The 21,148-nt window shown below is 40.8% G+C and overlaps 1 protein-coding gene across 2 annotated transcripts in view; it reads left to right on the forward strand.

Annotated features, from left to right (window-relative positions):
* The window catches only part of pdlim5a (PDZ and LIM domain 5a), a 55,851-nt gene that overhangs the window by 16,695 nt on the left and 18,008 nt on the right, over positions 1-21,148 (forward strand). The window contains exons 4-9 of one of the 2 annotated variants that reach the window (XM_068704293.1): positions 14,022-14,061; positions 16,621-16,646; positions 17,736-17,756; positions 17,879-17,896; positions 18,394-18,566; positions 18,778-18,814. In XM_068704293.1, coding sequence (XP_068560394.1) covers positions 14,022-14,061; positions 16,621-16,646; positions 17,736-17,756; positions 17,879-17,896; positions 18,394-18,566; positions 18,778-18,814 — 315 coding nt within the window. The remainder of the gene's footprint in view (positions 1-14,021; positions 14,062-16,620; positions 16,647-17,735; positions 17,757-17,878; positions 17,897-18,393; positions 18,567-18,777; positions 18,815-21,148) is intronic. The other variant, XM_068704295.1, reaches the window with a different exon arrangement.

A 21,148-nucleotide genomic window follows, 5' to 3' on the forward strand; every position in this document is an offset into this window, starting at 1 on the left:
TCATTGCCTGAGTTTTTCTTCTGTCTAGGAATGCACTCTGTATTGTTATGCTCTCACAACACAAATGTTCGGTTCTTGACCTTTGGAGCCTTCAGAGCTTTCTGTCAAACTGAGTCAGTGTTTGTGTCTCCACCTCTCTTGCTGAGAGAGTGAGGTTTAAATTTTGAAAGAAACCGGAAAGAAAGAAAGATAGAAAAAGCTAAAAGAAGTCAAGGGGTGGCCAATGGAAGTAACGCAGCATGGCAAAGAGATGAAAGAGACACATAAACAATGATGGAGATGGTTTCTCCAAGGCCAACGGTTTCTGATCAACTCAGTTAACATCTGCAGTTTCTGTAAACCATGGATCACCCTGCTTGATGGCACAAGGTGAGAACGTCAACACATCACTGCTCCATGTTTAGGTTCATAGATATCCATACTATTTGACTAAGACTTCTTATGCACGACTGTGGGAAAAGTGCACTTGAGTTTCTGGGAATTTCTTTTGTTGGTGAAACATTTTCTTCTTCAGCTGAAACTGAATTCCATTTAGATGAGAACTATGTAAAAAAAAAACTAATATATTGTTAGCTAGACTCCCTCATGTTTTACTATGAGGGAGATGTAGACACATGTGGAGCATGTATTCTTAACACACACACACAAAAACTATCAGGTAATGTTTTAGTACATAACATTCAACTGAGCAAGAATCAATAACAATGTTTATATACTACTAACTTGCAACACCAAATGTGTTTCTTGTTAACAAAATGAAGAAACCTTATTGATTAACAAAATGTTGATTCCAAAAATGTTCAGATCTTCTACAATATCTGATATCTGAATATCCTATTAACTAAAGCATGACTTTATGGTTATGTTTAGGCAATCGATTTATTAACATTTAACCAAACCAAACCATTGTTAGCCACAGTAGCCAAAAGTACTTTAGTTGCATAAAACTAATTAGTATATAATTGTAATTAAGTAGTTGTCAGCAGAGCAGGATTAGGTTAGATGAACTGTGAGGTAGAGCAGAGGGAGCTGTGGTTGAAAAGATGATTAAAGATGGGCAGAGAGAAGGTTTACAAGGAAAAAGGAGGCAGAGAGAGAATTCAGACAGGAAAGGGACAAATAAGGGAGAGTGAAAAGCTGACATTGAGGATGTACTTTGGCTCTGAGTTGTGCTCTGCTTCATGCTCTTAGATGCTTGTTTGGAAAAGGAAATGTACGTATGACTTCTGGTGACTGGTAGTTCTTTTGATTACCAATGTTGAATGCACTTATTGTAAGTCGCTTTGGATAAAAGCGTCTGCTAAATGACTGTAATGTAATGTAATGTAATGAGGATGTCATTGAAGAATAGGATTAGAACGTAAAGTTTAAGGTAAATTGCTGGGGAATTACAAACTCAGAGGGAAGTTGTTTCTCCACGCTGATGACTCTGTCATTAAGCAGTCCCACTATAGTGCAATCACAAAGTCTCAACACTTAAACTCGCCTCTTAAGCGATGTCATTATTCTCTTTAGAGGAACACCAAAGTATTAAGCTGTCCATTACAACCAATCAACCCGTGCCTCAACAAAACCACCTTTGTATTTCACTGTTATGCACCTCAGCTGCCAGTGTCTGGTTTTAGGCTTTATTCCCAACAGCTAAGCTACTTTAATGGGCCTGTGTGCATGTGTGTGTTTGAATGCTTTTCACCAGTGATGGCACAGTCTCAAGATGTCGATGTGTTCGAGGGAGCTAAAAGGTCCAAACTGAAATGCAGTTGACCTGATGCACTCACCCACGTATGAAGTACGTACTGTAGGCACATCACGGAGCGCTGCAAATGAATGCACAATTTGAGTAAACAAGTGACTGCGCAAGGAAGAAAAGTTTTTGAAGCAGCTTTTTGTTGTGCTCGGTTAATTGGTTCCACTTCTCTTTTTATCAGAGTGGAGATCAAACCCTGTTTAAAGGATCTCAAGCAGGATAATTACAGTGTTTGACAGGCCAATTCTCTGTGACTGAGAGTTTCAGTGGTGGAGGCGTCACATTTATAATAGTAAAGTCGTGTGTACTCATGCAGAAAGCCACGGGGACAGGCAATAATAAGTCATGGACAAACACAATCAGGTTTTTAGATTTATTGGGGATGTGCAGTAAAGCGGAATTGCAACACTGGTGTTGTTGTTTGGCTGTGGTGGCACTGATTTACTGACAAACACACACACACACACACACACACACACACATGCATATATCACATCAGTCAGCAAGGAAGTGTAGCTTGCCTCAGCACTATTGCACACCCAATCATTTTCATTCACATGTTACATACAGTACACACAAAATTAAACTGGTGACCTAAATACTACATGGCATGGTACACTTTAATGTGCCTAAAGAAGACATGCACAGAAACCCAGACACACACACACACACACACACACACACACACACACACACACACACACACACACACACACAGATCCCATGGCAGCTGCTGGAGTTATTTTGAGTCTAGAAGTTGGCTCTGGGTGCGTGGACAAAGCGTTGAGTGAGAGAATAACATGCTGGGTTGGGGTATACATTTTCATTTTGTTTACATTGTGTTCTCTGGATAGAGGTCAACGAGATGCCCGGGTTGTACATGGATATGCTGATGCTTGTGCACAGCCACGTGCTCAACGAACAGGGATACATTGGCCTGGCCACTGGCTACTTCTAGCACAGAGGTTCATGTGTAATGTAATTATGTAATTATCCTCACAATAACATCTGAAATGCATGACTAATGGCCTCTCATTGTATGAGAGTCAGTTACAAAATAAGTCATTTGTTTTATGTGTCAGTCACATGATTTTAGACTATAATGATACTTTAATCAAACGATCTATTCTCTTTTTTTAGCTTAACTTTTAAATGAAACCCAGAATGGAAGGCATGCCTACTTGGAACTGGCCCATGTGTAACAAGAACAGCGTGTTTCAACAAGCTTGTCTTTGAAGGAGAGAGATAATTGGATTCCCTATTTACAAAGAGAGAGAGAGAGAGAGAGAGAGAGAGAGAGAGAGAGAGAGAGAGAGAGAGAGAGAGAGAGAGAGAGAGAGAGAGAGAGAGAGAGAGCATGCTTTTGCAGAAATACCTGGGTTAATGCAACTACACTGGAAAACATTTGGCCTGCTGAAGTGTTTCAGAGCAAAGCAAAGCAGGCGATTTTCTAGGAAGGGGCACATAGAGGTGTGAGGCAGAACGAATAGAGTGATTAGTGTGATATTAAAACATTTAGAACCCATGCTCTGACAGGGTAGCCCCTGTAGTTTGATGGCGGTTAACTGGTACTCATGATTATTTACTTGACCTGTAGGCCATCGTTGCGCTCTGTTACTCCTAAGAGGATATTACTGCAAAACGTGTGCTTGATCGGGTAAATATGATTTGGTTTGGTCTGAAGACTGATGGCCCTCAATAGTTAACTCAAACCACAGAGGTCTAATGTTATGTTCGGCTGACTCATTATTTTTATATATCCCCACCCTCTCACTTTGTTGGCCCTGGCTTTACCAATGCTCATTCACTAATCTACATGGGGTTTTTATTGCCAGTCATACTGCTTTCAATAAAAAAAAGCCTAATAAAAGGAGTCAAAATGTGGTGTACACAGGTTAAACAAGTATAGTATTGGCTTGATCAGATAGAATTTGCAAGACATCAAATTCAAAGCCCTTTGCAAATCCTCCGTACTCATAGTCACCATACACAGCTGCCATTGTCACTTTACTCGGCTCTGATACTTGCCAAAGATGTTCCAAAGCCAAGAGTGTTAAACTGGGCTCACCTGTCTCTGTCTTTCACTGGTCAGTAGTATTTGCCAAAGATCATTTAAAACTGATGACCGTCATCTTTGGCTAGGCTTTTAGTATTTTCCTGTAATATCCTAATACCAAGACAATGCAGAGCTCTACAGTTAGACACACCTGTTTCTGCCTGTCTCTTGCTAGTCTGTTGTTTTCGCCAAAGGAAATACAAATCCCAGGAACATTAGGGGTCTGTGAAGGTAGCCCACAGATATTCTGAGGCCAAGAACACTGTGTTAAACTCATCTGTTTTTTTTTAAATTCCTCTCTGCTATTTGCCAAATAAATCTTAGTGTAAGCCAAGAGCTCTCATCTTTAGAACAGCGAGCAATGTTGAATGATACCCGAAACGGGCCGTGGGAAGAATCATCTGTACTAATGAGAGGAAGTTAGATTTCTTAAGCACTGAGTAATTACTATAAATGACTGTCAGGGTGTAAGGCCCAGTCGGAACATAAGCTGTACACTCAGCAGAGTTACAAATGACTCTATAATAAATTGTAATCAACATGTTTTGAAACTAAATACACTCATGGCCCTTATGCAATTCACCATCTTCTCTTGGTGTTCTCACATTGAGTGTTATCAGTTCAGATTGCCTGGGATATATTTAAATTTAGCCAAATGACTCACGACTGTATTTGTTTTTGACCTGATTGACTTACATAATCAGATGACAACTGAGGCGGAGAGTGTAATCCTAGGAGCATGAGTAGTTCTGTGTGTCTATTAAGCTATCTTTGTTACTTTTTAACACAATCTACTGTATGTTCATTGCATAATTACATATTTATGCATCTATATGCATAAACAAAAATACAGTAGATGCACATACTGATGCATGAGTTGTGTAACTCGTGCACTCTCGTCCATCCCTGACCACTTTCCACCATCACGCTCTTCAGGCTCATCTGTTGAAAATACTATGATTTTATAGAGAGAGAAAAAAAGCAGCTGAAGAAATTCCATCATTTTAGGTATTTGTTCAATGTCAGAGCCAGGATCATTTTATGATCTCTATCACAGTCGCCCAAGTTAATGAGACTCTCAGCATCACTCAGACAACAACTTGAGGGAAGTGTGCTTATGTGCTTGTGTGTGTGTGTGTGTGTGTGCGTGTGTGTGTGTGTGTGTGTGTGTGTGTGTGTGTGTGTGTGTGTGTGTGTGTGTGTGTGTGTGTGTTAGCAAAAAGAGCTATGAGAGAGAGAGATAGAAAGAAAGAAATGGATCAAGTAAACAGAAACAGAAGGTTGGACACTGAACCGAGAATCAACAATAAGTCAGTAAATCTTGCATCTTCTGTGAGTGAGTCCTCTGAGTGATACTGACGCACGTTGATATTCATAACCCTTTCGACAGACCTAAGGCCAGAGGCTGAATATGGAAAACACTACCTGATCCAGCTGCATATCATTTTGATGGGCAGGCTGTCTGAGCACTGGACCCAGCTGGAGCGCTGTCTCCTCTAGTCTGTATTTCTCTCTGATGTATTGTTTCTGTTTCTGCGGCCTTGAAAAAATAACTGCGAGCTACCAGAGAGCGGACTATAAACTGTAAAGTAGACAGCATAAAATAGAACTCGCGATCTGCCTCTCTCACTCACATTAAATCTACATTTGACTCTTTATTCTTCTGCCGGATACACACATTGTTGATGTAGCAAGACATAAGCACATCATTTGAGACCATATGCAGGGCCCGATCTAACAAAACCGCAGCACAAAGACTTATTAATCTTCAATCTTCAATCTCTGCTTTAAATCATCCTCCTATCACATGGATTTCCTCATCCAGTCTGGGCCCCCCTGTACCACTGGTTTTTCTTACGGAGCCCCAGCATGTACCGAATTTGCCTCCGAGGCAGAGATTCCTAAACTTCCTCCGTCCACCAGGACCCACAGTTGAAACAATGTAATCTTCATCCGAGTCTCATGAAATCACACCGGGGCTTTGGTCGTGTTGGGTTTGACCTGTGTTGTGTAACTTCCGAAACACTGTTTAGGATGTACTTTAAATGAGTTTGACAGCACCGACATGCCAAATCTGATAAACCCAGATTTGCCCTGGAGATCTGTGTGATGTTTCTCCACTCCTCTGGTTGTATGGTTCTGGTCAATCAGCTGCAGTGAGAGAGAAAGCTCAGTTTTGAGATTTCTATATTGGTTGCAGTGTGGAAATGTCTAGTACGTCTTTCAAAACAAACAGGCTGGCCACACATTCCGATTTAGGTCCATGGAGTCATTTGTTTATTCAATTACACTTTGAAATTTTTTAAACAACATTAGCAAACTTAAGTGTGGGCGTTGCCTTGAAGCGTTCACAGAGGTATGCCTGGACATTATCAGGTCAGGTGTCATTAAGACTATGGTAAGTGAAAAATGCTTTAAACATGCCAGGTTGTGTTGCAGGATAAATATTGTATTTTGCTATTTGGGAGCGTGGCAGCATGTGTTTGTGTCAGCCCTTTCCCTGCGCTTGTGTCTTTCTTGGCGCCTCCATGTGAGCTCCTCTGTTTATATGTAAACTTTTTACTTCTGGGTCAGTCTGCTATGAAACCGAGCTGTAAAAGTTTATACGACATTTCAAAAGACAACACAGGATTCCCGTCCTCCCATCAACTTATTTTACTGCCCAGTGACTCCAGAGACAGTGCAGCCAGTCAGACTAACTTACTCCTATAGCCACTGAAGCCAAACCTTACTGTTTCGCATTAAAAGGAAAACATGTCCCCTGCCTTTAATGTTACATAGAATTACTTTTATGACCTTTGGAAAACATCTAAGAAGAATTATATGCTGTAAAAGCACGTAGACAGTGTATCTGTTGAAATTATGTGAATTTTGGTTTGCGACTAGATACATACGTTAGAGCAGTAACTCTTCTTCTTTGTTTTCTTAAAAATGTCCATATATATTTTTTTTACAGCTTTTTGTCTTAAATTTATGTTTTCTAGTGTATAATGTCCGTCATGCCCAAACCCAGTAAAATATGTACATCAGCTGTGTTTTCCCAGTTTCTCTGCCTCATAATTTATTTTTACACTTTTACTCTCACACTGAATCTACTTTCATCCAATTGTTTTTGTTTTCCAACCTTTATTTAGTCAAGACTGATGTGTAGCTGGCCCTTCCTCCTCATACTGTGGAGTGGCGAACATTAGAGGAGGGCTACTCCCCCTGCTTCTGTGCTCTGGTGGGGTTTGGATGCAGTACTGTTGACCTTCAGGCTGTTGGAGACATTGCCTCTTTTCTCCTGCTCTGGTGGGGTTTAACTTAATGTGCCTGTTTCCTCTCATGGTCTGCCTTTAAGAGTCCTCAGGGTACCGGTCCACTGCTGTGTGTTTTGGTTCGAAAGTGAGCTACTATAAAATGTGATTGTTTGTTGCTATGTTACCACAGAAAACACAGTGGCTGTGTTGCATGTAAAGACATTTTCTTCTGTGGTAATCTACGGTTCAAAAAAGGACATTCTGTGTAATTGTTATCAAATCTCCTGCTTATATCAAAGGATTTTCACGGATTTAGCCAAAGGAAAGGGATAGAAAATGTGTCTTTATGAGCACATTATAGTACCAGAATATCCACGTTAAACACTGAGAGATATTGACCTAAATGTGAGGGTCTGGTCAAGTCTGCATTGAGTACAGACAACTAGGCAGCTAGTGTTAGAGCCTCTTTCATGAAAACAACAGTCGACCCGTGCCCTCAAGCTTTTTGTCCAGCCATATTGATATATGGCAGAAGATAAAGAAGCAAAAACATTACAGAAACTATATAAAACACCTCAATGAAGTGTAGTCTGCCTTGAATGAGAAAAACTGATGGAAACGCAATCTTTGAAACAATCGCAGATCATTCTGACATACTGACAACTTAAAGTTGATTTTTATTGTCTTATGGTTTAGTAGTGAAACTGCGCTACTTTTAACATATTTTGTTCCTTGGGTCTGGTCAGTGTCAAAGCTTCTTTTAGGATCTTGTGTGACGTCATACTCAGCTGAATGGCCTGTCGAGGTCTCGATGGAGATAGTGGTGGGAGGTAGTGGATAAGGAATGGGGAGGATCAAACACACAGATACAGGGGCATGGAACGCTCTCTCTCAGACACACACACACACACACACACACACACACACACACTAAACAGACCTACAGTACTTGTGCTCTGTGGGTGACCCCTGTCTCATATGGACTTGCCCAGTGTGAGGACTGATAAAGACAGGCAGACCCAGGGTCCAGATCTATTTAAAGGCCAGCTCTCGATAAACTCACACACTGGTCTTGAAATAGCAGAGAAATAACACAGTTGTTTTTGGATTGAATCACACCAGCAAAGGAATGTTACACCAGCTAGTGAAATCAGGAATTATAGTCTCTGTTCAGTCATCATCTTTCTCTCTCTCTCATATACTCATAGCTACATCATACCCACTGTACACTGACTCCTTCTGCCTCTATACCCCCACACCACCACCACCACCACCACTACACTACACACATACACACTGTTGACACTCAAATGCTGAACCACACGTGGCAATAATTCTGCCAGTCACTCTGCTCTTATTGGTGCCCTGGCATTCTCTCCCGGTCACGTTGGTCTGTCTGCTTCAGTTTAAGGTGAAACTACAAAAAAAAAAAAAAAACTGAAACCAAACCAGCCCTCTCGTTCCCTTTCTTCCTAATAAGGCACAGAAAAAGAAAGAAATAGACAAGGGCTCAGACAGTGTGTCCCACCTTCTGGAATGACGACTGCATATATTTTAGAGGGCTTTGTTTCAATAAGCATCGTCACTTTTGTTTGAAGAACAGTGACCTCATTCTCAAGGAAGAGAAAAAAGCGGCCAACAGCATGAAGGGCAGGAGGAAGTAAGTAAGAAGAGGAGATAATTCAAACACAACAGAAGGATGGAAAAGTGTAGAGATGGACAAAAAAGGAAACAAGAGGTGAGAAGAGAGAAAGAAACGGGTAATGACCTTTATTTAGTTAAGACTGAAAAAACAATGTTAAAGCCATGTTTTACGTTAATGACCCTGGGGCACAGTTGTCCCTGAAGATAAATTACCAAGCTGCTGAAGTCCCTAATTTACACAGTGAGGGAGGAAGTCTCTCTCCTGTCTCCCCCTCTCTGAATCATGTGTTTCATCTGTTGCTGGATCCCTTGGGAAAGACGAGAAAAGTTTGATCTTATTGCTCACATGGATGCATGGGAATGCAACCCATGTATTTTTTTTTTTTTTTTAAATATTGCATTGATTTATTCAATATTGTATTAAAGTGTTTGTTGGACTTCAGCTGGATAAAATCGTTTCTTTCTGTCCTTGGAAGGAATGCAAAAGTTACCGCAAGTACATGCACGAGCTGCCAAAAAATGTCTCAGCAAGACAAATTAGGTGCAAATCGAAGATAAGATCACTGTTTATAAAGAACCAGACCGGATTTGAGGTAAACGGGACCAGCTCTGAGAAAGAAAACCAAGCCATTTAAAACGGATCTAGTTCATGTTTTTCACACACATAAATATTTGGAAATGCCCAAGGTGCAGTAAATCTAAAAATAGATCTGGGCACACATGCTGCGTGTCTACATGTGTGTGAATTCATTTAGAGCCTATGTGCAGGTGCAGATGCTGCAGAGAGCATGAACTGGTCCTTGTAGTCTGTGCACCTACCGGTAACATTTCCTGGGCCAAACCCACATACCTGAAATCACCGTCACCCCCCCTCCTGCATAATACATCATTGTGTGTGTGTGTGTGTGTGTGTGTGTGTGTGTGTGTGTGTGTGTATATTTGTGTGGGTGTGTGGGTGTGTGTGTGTGTGTGTGTATATTTGTGTGTGTGTGTGTGTGTGTGTGTGTGTGTGTGTGTGTGTGTGTGTGTATATTTGTGTGTGTGTGTGTGTGTGTGTGTGTGTGTGTGTGTGTGTGTGTGTATTTGTGTGGGTGTATGTCAACTGGGCCTTTGTCCCTTCACTACTTTTAACGATTCTGTCATCCAGTTGGCAGCACACTTCATTAAAGGCCTGTTTTATGCTGAAATACAATGATGTGTTTATCTGTGTAAACGAGGCCGATTGAGAGGGATTGAGAGGAGCTACATGTGCATGCATATAGTGTGCGTGGCTGTGTGTGTTCAAGGGTACACCCATGTGGGGATTTTTTTGTGTATGAGTAAACAAAAGTGTATTTATGAGTTACACACACGAAGGCATCGGGCAATAGAATCACCTCTAGTTGTAAAATTCCTTCAGGCGTGTGAGTGCCTATATCTGTGTTTGTGTAGTTCGGTATGTGCGTTCGGCTTGTTCTGGTGTTACTAACAGATCCCAGTCAGTGTCACCTTCCCGTAAACAGACTCTTGTTGTTGACCTACCTCCTTTTTAGACGTACAATGACACACACACACGAATGTGCAACCATCTCTTATTGATTCATTCTGGTTGGTTGCTCGCTGGTGAAGCTGATGGCATGTCAGGGCACAGCCCTGGAAACATCGGTCAATGATCTCACTCCGGTATGAATAGACCCGAGAGATTAAAGACAAATGCACAACTGAGAACAGAGAACAGCCGCTAGGGCACGGGTGATTTGAGAGGAGATGAAGAAGAGGCCGCATCCTCTTTATGACTGATTCATTTACCGAAAAGCATAAGACAAAAAAATGTAAAGAGACTCCAAGCAGCAATACATGGGTGTGCATTAAAACAGACTGCTGTTAGAAAGATATGACAAGAAAATGCTACATTTCATAACCCTCTAGCTCTAGCTTCCTTTAATGATGCAGTGCATTATACAATAATATCCGATGAGGAGATGTAATGTTTCCTGAGAAAATAGCAGATACGCTCTACAGCAAAATGCAACTCAAGACCACACAAAATGCACTTAAATATGAAATGCTGTGATGTAAAACTCAACAGTTTTACATCACACAGTTTTTACTGCAGAGCTGGAGGGCATTATTTTGTAAGATATCCTGCTGTTTTGTTCATTCCCTTCAAATTACGAATGAGTGGAAACAGAACTGAGAAATTGTAATATCCCATAAAAGCATGCTGTCAGGGTTATGTAAAAGCTTATGTTCTTCCCAAAAATAATTTGTTAGGAAAACATAATAATCAAGAAACTAAAACAACATATAAAATACGTATGCCCGCCCAAATCCTGATGACCAATATTCAAAGGAAAGAATAAATATCACATAAATGACTAATACTCAGGGGCAAACTGGCCATCAGGAATTTTGGGAAGACCCCCGAATGGCCATTTTAGATGTCAGTAGTTACTGTATGTAAGAAAGGGGGGGGAATGTAATACTTTCAATGTTGAGTCCAATTTGGACTGATCGACGTTTTTGTTGAAATCTGATTGGCTCAGTCATTTTCATCGCGAACGTGTCGATGTGACTAGTGTTCCATTTGCTGGTCATGTTTTGATTCAGTGCAATGGTGATGTGCTGTATTAGTGTTGACATTACTGATGAAAAATGTTCTGCTCGCGCCTGCAGGCGCTCACATAAAAGGCCTCCCCGTTCCCGGGGCGAATTTCAGTCCCAGTACATCCTTGCTTATACTTAACATAATCTGGAGAAATGTTTAAACTCCACCACTGTAGCCACAACATGCACTCAGATGTGGTAAGGTATCAAAGCAAAATCAGAATGTCTGTCGCCTTACAATTGCTGTGGGAAAACTTTAACAGACCAATCACTCTGTTCTATGATATAAAACTTCCATGACCATGAAACCTAGTTAAAGAAAAACAGACAAGTAGAGCCTGACAGTTAACATGAAACATGCAAGGTACAGAGCACAGAGAACAGAAACGTGTTTTATTCCCGCTTTAACTGTGAATCAAATTAAACTGTTGGTGGGAAGAACAAACACACACACACTGTACATGTACAGCCCAGCAGATGTTTCCATATGAAATGTCACGTTTGTCACCGTCACACTTTCAGTGTCTATATTGCATCCACTTACTCCCTGACCCTCACACATTTGAGCTATGGAGAAACATTCCTGTGGCAAAGTGTTTAAAGCGGTGCAAGGTCCTGTTGTTCCTCTTCTATAAGGACTATCAGCACCCAGCAGAAGCCCCATATGCCCATATCTTTATTTTGGACAGTTTAAAAAATGAAAACAAAAAACTAATTTGGACACTGCTGTTTTAATGCGCACAGTGCACAACCAATGCTGCGTGAGCACTTTTATCAAAACATGTTTTCTAAGGCTCATTTGTAACAGACAACTACTTGCCAAGTCCCAAGAACATAAAGGTCATTTTAACAGTATGGTTGCATGTTTGAAAGCCTAAAATGACCTTTGAAATATGCAAATCCCCAGACAAAAAGTTTCATCCCTCTCACCATATGACCCCATCGCATTTCCATGTCGGTGTTTCCAGTTATAGCTGCAGAGTAATCAAGGCTACAGCACACTGGGATGACGGTGAACCAGTTGAAATACCTACTTGATACCCAGGTGTTTTCCTTCCCACTGATCGACCTGTACTGGATTTTTGGGGGTGATACCAATACAAGAGAGTAAACATTTTTGGAAATTGATTTGTGCTGGTTTATAGTTTTAACCACGAGTTAAAAGTTATGAGGCGGTTGTTACATTTCTTTAAAAAAAGATGTCTCATGATTATGCATATAACACCAATATTACTGTGTTGTAGCACAAGTGTGGTCATTGCTGTCCTCAGCTTTGATGTCATTGGGTACTTTGGTGTTGCACTGGTTGGGGACTTGTTGTCTACACACTATAGTGCATCCAGAGAAACCCACAGCCCAGGCATACTGCTGACAAGGTCTTACTGAGACAAGAAACAGATGAAGTGTATTGCATTAAATGATAACAGGAACGTCTCCAATACTTAAGCAGCTGCTTTTGCTTTTGGTTGAGCCTTGGAGTCTTATGTTAAGACAGCATTCACAGCTGTCCTTCTTTACTTTGAGTGTCAAACCATACAACCACAAACCGAGTTCTCTAAACATCCACAGTATTTCATCGGTAAACGTTATTGGGGGCAGTAGCCTTGAGGGAGGAAAGGCTCTTACAGATGTTTAGCTCAGACCTGTTCATATTTCTGTACGTTCTTTAAACTTTCTTTATACACAAGTTTGATGATAGTTGCTCTAAATATGATTTGAACTGTTAAAAAACAATTTCATGACCTGATGTCCTTTTTGCTTCAGGTGTTTAAATATAATTTAAGATCCTCACATCTCACGTCGATGAAATCTGATGGCAATATCAGGACGCTGTTGGCAAACTACTGAGGAACAAGAAGCAGGGAGGAAAAGGCCAAACATATGAGTAGCTGTGTAGACTGATGTGTTTCCAGCTACTATAAGGCTGTCGGTTCAAATTTACAGAGGTGAAGGACATGAACCTCCCTCTGGAAGTTTCTAGAAGGGCCGCTCTGAAAGGAATGCAGGGCTGCAAAGATTCACAGGTCTTCGGTTACTGGACAGCTTACTTAACCTTTGATTTACGTTAACTTGTGTATCTTCTTGCTCAATAAAGTTGTAGTGCACTGCAACAGTTACATGTATTTGTCCCATGTGTGTAACTTATGAAACAGTTAGTGAGGAAATTCACTCTTCTGAATAATTAATATGACTTATATCAAGTGTTCAAAAGAGTGAATATTGATCCATAACTGCTGTGAATAGTTGTTTTAGTTAACTCAGTGATGTAATGTCCTATTGTGTCAATATCATGTTAAACCAGACGGGTCAACTAAACAGCACTGTAAACAGATGAGCAATGAGCTGTGTTAGGATGAGCTGATATTCCTTCTGAGTCAATTTAACAGTGTGTTCCTCAGATGACCTTTTAAAGGAGCTCATGGTATCAAGAGTATCAAAGACCAAGAGTATCAGATTGATACGGGCCTTCATAGACTAAAAACAGCTGCCTTCAAAAGCACACATTGAAAGAGGTCACACGTTTTCAGCCCTTGCAACTTCAATTTCATAGTCTGACACAAAAAAAAACAGTGAGACTCTTTTGGATTGTGTCATAGCTGATGACAGAAATCTCTCCTTGTTGGTTTCCATTCTAACAGCTCAGGTTTAGTCATTATTCACCAAAACCACAGTTTAAAAAAAAAAAAAAATGAATTGTGGAATTATAACTTATGCACTTTCTTTTTCCCTTATTCCTCCCTCTCTCCAGGGCCTCCAAGGTTTCTAAACCTCCTCCTGTGGCACCAAAGGTACTGACATAACAGAAAATGCATGGCATGTCTATTTGCAGATACAAAAAAAGTCATGAAATGTTATTGTTTAATTAACGCATGGTACTCCAGATGAAAAATTTGATTGTAGCTTGATAGATAAATTCAAAAAATATATTTCTATAGTTTAATAAGATGTTGGGATAACTTGTCCAAAACTATTTTAAGTGTTTTTGTTTATTTAGAAAATGGAATTGTTTTCTAATCGACAAACTTTGGGGTTATTATGGAACGGTAAAAATAAACCTGTGACATGAAAAGTTATTTAATTTTTGATTGATCCATGACAGTATGATTACATCACCTGGGGTACTAAGTGCCCTAAATCATTTTCTTGACTTACTACACCCTTCTGAAACGATGCCACACACACATTTTTTGCTGCATGCAACCTTTGTCTTGATTTAAGTAGTTATGTTTTTTCTAATGTTGCTACATTTATTTTTTATTGTAGACAGCAGTTAAGTATACTGATGCCTCGCTATCCCCAGAAAACTCTTAAAGCACATTTACAGGGTCTAATTCTAATTGATTTTTTTTTCCCCAGCTATTCCTAAATTAAATTAAACCTTATTAAATAAACAGATCATAGGCTTTATACTGCATAAAGTCAAAGGGACGAACACAAAAACATAACCTGAGAGGCATCAGTATAGTGTGTTTTGTGTTGTGATTTGTTTTTTGTTTGCATGCTCTTCTCTAATGCCGCTAGGACGACAGATCAGACATCATAAAACCAGTGGCCCTCACCCATCCCCCTTCACCACCCCATCCCCACCCTCACTCCTCCAGCCCCTCCACCATCGGATACAACAAAGCCCCCAGACCTTACTGGGGCTGTGCGCCAGAGAGCGAATACCCTCCCTTCATCCCATCCCCATCCTCTGCCTTCACTCCCGCCTCCTGCAACACCAGTCCTTTTCCTCCTCCTCCACCTCCTGTCTCTTACCCATCCTCTTCCTCCTCCTCCTCCTCCCCCCCTGTCCTCGTTGCGCCCCAGCCATCAGTGTATAACACACCCATCAACCTCTACTCCACTGAGAACGCATGTGAGGTGGCCATGGGGCAGAGGAGGGGCCTATTGGAGAGTCAGGGTGGAGCCTTGCCTTTGCAGTTAAATGGGTGAGTGGCGTTCTCTCGCAAATGAATCGCTTCTCTGCATTTCATCTACCTCCGACTTTCTGCGTCTTGGTTCTGTTGAAGTTCTCAAATGGGAGATGAGTCCTCCCCTGGCCTGTCAAAGGTCTACTATAGAACGTTTGGTGTTTTTCCAAGCTGTACTCATATTAATACATATCAACCTATTGCCATGAAACAAATCAAAAAGTGCTCACCCTCCCACTCCAGTTTGTTTGTAAGGGCAGTTTTACTTTCATTTTTTCATAAAGCATTCAAGATATTTTACTTAAAAATGTTTTCTTAGTATCTTAAAGTACACCTCTTCTACTGTGGCAGCACCACATGTAAAACGCATCAATGGTTCCTAGCACTTGAAAATAATTCAGCTAATACTTTCTACTCAGCGCCTCTCTTTACATAATTCCCACCTTCATCTTCTATGTTTCTGTCTCAACCCGACTCTCCTCTCTCAGGAGGCATAGTGAGTATGGCTATGCTGTGATTCTATGACTAAGCTGTGTATATATAGCCTGCGTTGGTGCCGTGTGGCTTTCTCTTTGCTCTTGTAGCAAATCAGTCAGTCAATAAAAATCCACGTAGATTTTCTCTTTACATACTAAAACCCTTTCATTCACTTGTTCATTCATTCTTTTAGAGATTCACCTTAAAACAAAACAAGATACAGATGTTTTTGATTTATTGCACTGAAGATTCCAAATGGGCAGAATATACTCCTTTTGTGACTCATCATTTCTACGTTGATCTTAATGTTTATGTTCTTTCTGCGCTCTTTTCTGTGGGCAACACTGACAAAAGGATCAGTGGTTTCTCTCTCTGTGACACTCAGCAGACACCACTGATCTGCACAATATAACCGTACACCATGCAGCTATGGTCACACACACACGCGCGCACACACACACACACACACACGCACAAGCTGCCTTTCAGTTGAGTACATAGCTTTCCCCAAGATGTCATTCAATAGCATGGGATACTTTATTAAGGCAGGATCTGGATCTGTCTTTAGTATTTTTAACTTGCTTTCCTCACGTAACCATTTCTATCTCAATGCTCTTCTCATTTTTTTGATATCCTCTTTGCTTACAGTAGTTAAATAACTGTCATCTACAGCAAAGATCAACATACAGGTTCAGGTTGATGCAGTTGGTTTATTCCAGTATCAGTTAATAATGCATTCATTCTTTTCAATCTATTGCTGAGGTGACAATGTGAGACAGTATGTGTGTAGTGCTTGCCTGTTTGCATGCTGTACTGTAAAAGAGCTGTGTGGTTCGTTTCAGAGGGGATTTTGTGAATGACAACAGACATGTTTTTACAGTAAATTGGTAAAGAATTTGGATGTGTCAATACTCTGTCTTTCTCCCTTCCTTTCAACCCTTATTTTCTGCTTTGCAGACTGCGACATCTTCTCAAGTCACAAAGTTAGTCTCTAAAGCATGCCCGGTTATTAGTGTTTGTCAGCCTGCCTTCTTTTTTACTCTCTCCTGTGTGTCTACTTTATTGTGGCATCTGCATGCATTTTCTTTTAGGATTTTACTGCAGAGAATGATTGGTGATAGCAATGTTTTATCATTCAAGTTGGTTTATGTTTAAATTGTGCAAGAACTGCAGCACACATACGTTCAGGTAATTCAAATTTTGTGTGGGAAACATGCTGAGGCTACAGTATATTTTACTGTAAATCACAAAAAATATATTTTGACAGAGTGGCACACACACACACACACACACACACACACACACACACACACACACACACACACACACACACACTGTCAGAAACTTCCTGTATAACTGTAAGTGTGTGACCAGGCTCACATAGATCCGTCAACACTCCCACACACACATAGCTGCTGCTGTGACAAGAATATGTTGACAGACACTCATCAGTGTGCTAGGTGAGTGTGTGTGTGTGTGTGTGTGTGTGTGTGTGTGTGTGTGTGTGTGTGTGTGTGTATTTATTTATTTATTTGTGATTTATTGACAGCAGGGCCTGAAAAATCTTCAATGCCCCTCTGTCTGTGTGTGTGTGTGTGTGTGTGTGTGTGTGTGTGTGTAGCCAATTAGTAATGGGCCAAGGACGACCATAGATTTACACACATTTACTGTTCATACGTTTTTAAAAACACAAACAACAACTTAAAAAAAATATATTATTATCATATTTTTCATTACCATGTTTACTGTACTTCTATACTATACTACTATATACTTCTATAGAAACCCAGACGATCCAGCAGTACCACCATGTGGTTGAAAACAGAACTGATTTGTATTTAGAAACTGGTGATCCGATCAAATGTCTCTGTGGATATTTTGACTCTATGTTTTGCATGCATTGGTAGTTGTGGCTCATATGTTTGCTTTTTTTTTTTTTTTTGTTCAAGCTATATTCTTCTGCCTTCTACTGCCTGCTTTTAACACTTCCTCTTGATTATTACTTTTTAAATAATTGAATTAATTCTTCATACTTGTATCTCTTCCTCTTCCTCTACTTTATTCCGCTTTAGTGGACCTCACAGTATTTTGAAGTAAGTCTTTTCAGATTGTGTTTTCATAACTGTGAATGTTGCGGTTTTATTTTTCCCGCCTTTATTCAGTCTATTTCTGTTTTCTTCTGCCCTGCTTTTCTCTGTCAATGTTTTTTTTTCAGAAAACCCCAGCCACCAAGGTATCAGATTGGTTCAGATCTAGACACCAAATGCATTTAACAAAGTGCGGTGTCATTTTCACCCCCTTTGTTGTCTAATAAGCACAAATTGTAGGTGAATTTCTTTACAGTGTGCCACATCGCCACCTCATGTAACCTGCATTCTAAACAGTTATTCCATTCCTCTAACTGTGTGTTACATAATGATAATACATGTACTGTATATCAGTTCAAATCCTTGATGGACATTAACCACCAAAAAAGACTAAACATGGCTTTGTCTGACAACATGCTCTGATGGAAAGAGCTACTTACTCAAAGTAGTACGTCTAGCAGTATAACAATTTTATTGGATCCCGTAATATTAAACTTGTCACTTTAGTATGCTATAATGCCGTCAGGGAAATGACGTCAGTCTACATCTCTATAACTTTGATCATTTATATGAGAGGAAGGATGTAAAATTATAAGTATATTTGCTGATGTCATCCATCCTGTTCTATACCCTGTCCTTCCAGAGTTCCCAGGAAGCACATTGTGGACACAGACATCCATTTTTACCATGTGCCCACTCATGCTGATGCCAGCAGGAAGCGCATAATGGAGGACACAGAGGACTGGCGCCCACGCAGCGGGACAACCCAGTCCAGGTCTTTCAGGATTCTGGCTCAGATCACCGGTACCGAGCGTGGTACGTTCCTCACTGAAGCGCACACGGTGACGTCATTACCCCGTCTTTTGTTAGTGCACCTGAGCCAATGAACCAACACATCTGAGCACAGGGCGACCTCCATACATAGGGCTGACAAACATTGCAACATCACGATGCTTACTGTGTGTTTTCTTTCTCAATCGAAAGCTTATTATTTTCTTTTATGGACTTTCTATTCTTTCCCTTTTAGCTCAAGAGGAGGAAACTGACGCAGCCAAGAAGACAAAGTAAGTGCAATGAAACTGCTTACTGGGGTTTTAATAGCCCCAGACTCCCCGGCATCAGTCTTTTTTTATTGTTATTTGTATGAATAAGTGCATTGTGTGGAATAACAATACATTTCATTTAGTTACTTGTTTTAACCCACTCAGTCGGGTGCCTCTAACACGTAAAGGCCACGTTTACATACGTAGTGCAACAGAAAATGTGACTGCAGATCTCTGTGGCACAGCCTGGCTATTGTACTGATGCTGTGAGGCCTCTTCCTGTCTAGACGGCAAAGAAGGGATCAAGTTTGAGCCATTAAGTCGAAAGCCAGATCCCTGTGCAATGTACAGCATGTCCATTTTTAATTGCACCAATAAGTTCAGAATGCAGTCTTAATTAAATTCCCCTCTGAGCTTGCTGAAAGCTGCCGTGTCGGTAGCTGACAGTGTTTTCACCTGTCCTTGCTGATCAAAATGTAACTTTGTGTGATTTTTGTTCGTGTGCTACTACTGGTTGTTTGTGCATTTACTTGTGGATGTGACAGCCTTGCAGTGCCGCATGTCATGATCTGTGATCGTGTTGTCGACAATCATGGCTGGACTGTCGGTCTTGTTGTCAGTGTGATGTGAGTGGTCCATTGGCTGTCCATTGCTCTTGCTGGTGTGTGGCGATACACGTGATCGCCGAGTGTCTGTGATCACTTGTGAAAATCCCGCTGTCTGTGGGCGTTGTTGTTGTCATGGTTGAATTAATTCATCATTTCAGTCCATCCTTGGCCATGATCCATGGGCTGCATTTAGACCTCACGACACAGGAGGTAAAGCTGCAGTTGGTCATTATTATAAAGATAACTTTTAATCATATTTGCTCTCACTATATCCTGACAGTAGTACATGGGACAGATAATCTCTCGAAGGAGTCTCTTAAGCAGCTGTCAGTTAGATGAAGCTTGTGAACTCTGATCAAACTGTCAAACTAGGCAGCGCTGATCAAATATGAATCCAGATTCTGTATCATATTTCAACAATTTAGCTGTAAAATGAGAACTTTTACTTTGTTTGGCCTCAACTGTTTTCAACATGGCAGCCAGGTCTCAAACTTTCTCATTCAATAGCTAAACAGTACACGCTGCACATTTCCACCCCATCAAAACCTTCCCTTTTAATTATCAGCTTCTTGTTTGTGCCAACAGCCCTTTCCGTATCATCAGGCTTTCCTTGTGGCATGGCTTACAGTGTATCTCATCGCAGACTGCAGGACATCGACTCTACTTTTCCTAAATCCTTATTTTCTCTCTCGTTTGGTGTGTTTTCTTCTCTTTTCTCTCTCTTCTGGTGATGGCAGAGTGAACAAGACCACCACTCGGATGGTGATTGGTCCTAAGTACACTGAGCTGAGAGACTGGCACCACGGAGTGTCTGCTCGCACCCTCAATGTCCAGTAAACCAGTAGACTGTGTGTGTGTGTGTGTGTGTGTGCGTGTGTGTGTGTGTGTGTGTGTGTGTGTGTGTGTGTGTGTGTGTGTGTGTGTGGGTTTGATTGTCTGCCTGTATATGTGTGCACTACATCGGTTTGACATCTGGAGGTGGTGGTACATGACTTTGACTGCTGAAGGGATAAATGCGTATGGACTTGTGGAAATAAAGGAAATAATACTGGAGTGAAAACTTGGAAAGGAACTGGTAGAGTTTCTGTGTGTGTGTGTGTGTGTGTGTGTGTGTGTGTGTGTGTGTGTGTGTGTGTGTGTGTGGGTTTGATTGTCTGCCTGTGTATGTGTGCAGTATATCAGCTTGACTTGTGGAGGTGGTGGTTCATGACTTTGACTGCTGAAGGGACAAAAGCGTATGGACTTGTGGAAATAAAGGAAATAAATCAAAGAATACTGGAATGAAAGCTTGCAAAGGAACTGGTGGAGTTTCTTTGTGTATGTGTTTTAGTGTGTGTGTGTGTGTGTGTGTGTGGGCTTGTCCTTTACTGTTTCTTTATGTGGCTGCACTGCGCTGGCCTCATTCAGACCTTTAATGAAGTGTTGCTTACGTGCTCGGCCACTCCACTGACTCCAGCCATAAAGGTATACTGCTGCGTAAACACTGTCTTTTATTAGTGTGTTGACCTCATTATACATGAATTTGGGTTTGGTCACAGCATTTGTATGCTCCTCTCTGTGTACAAGGTGGTGATTTCATGAAACCAGGGCTATCTGCATACTAATAAAAACTAAAACATTTATTTGGATAGTTAGGATAAAGTATTGAGCTTTAAATGTGTCACCAGCTGAGTATTTATGTGTGTTTTTTCCACACTAACGGATATGGAAGACAAGTAATCCAGAGTTTTTTTTATGAAATGGGATC

This window comes from Cebidichthys violaceus, unplaced genomic scaffold (genome assembly GCF_023349555.1).
Source record: "Cebidichthys violaceus isolate CVI_PGR_0920_01 unplaced genomic scaffold, fCebVio1.0.p SCAF_9, whole genome shotgun sequence".
Lineage (NCBI taxonomy): Eukaryota > Metazoa > Chordata > Actinopteri > Perciformes > Stichaeidae > Cebidichthys > Cebidichthys violaceus.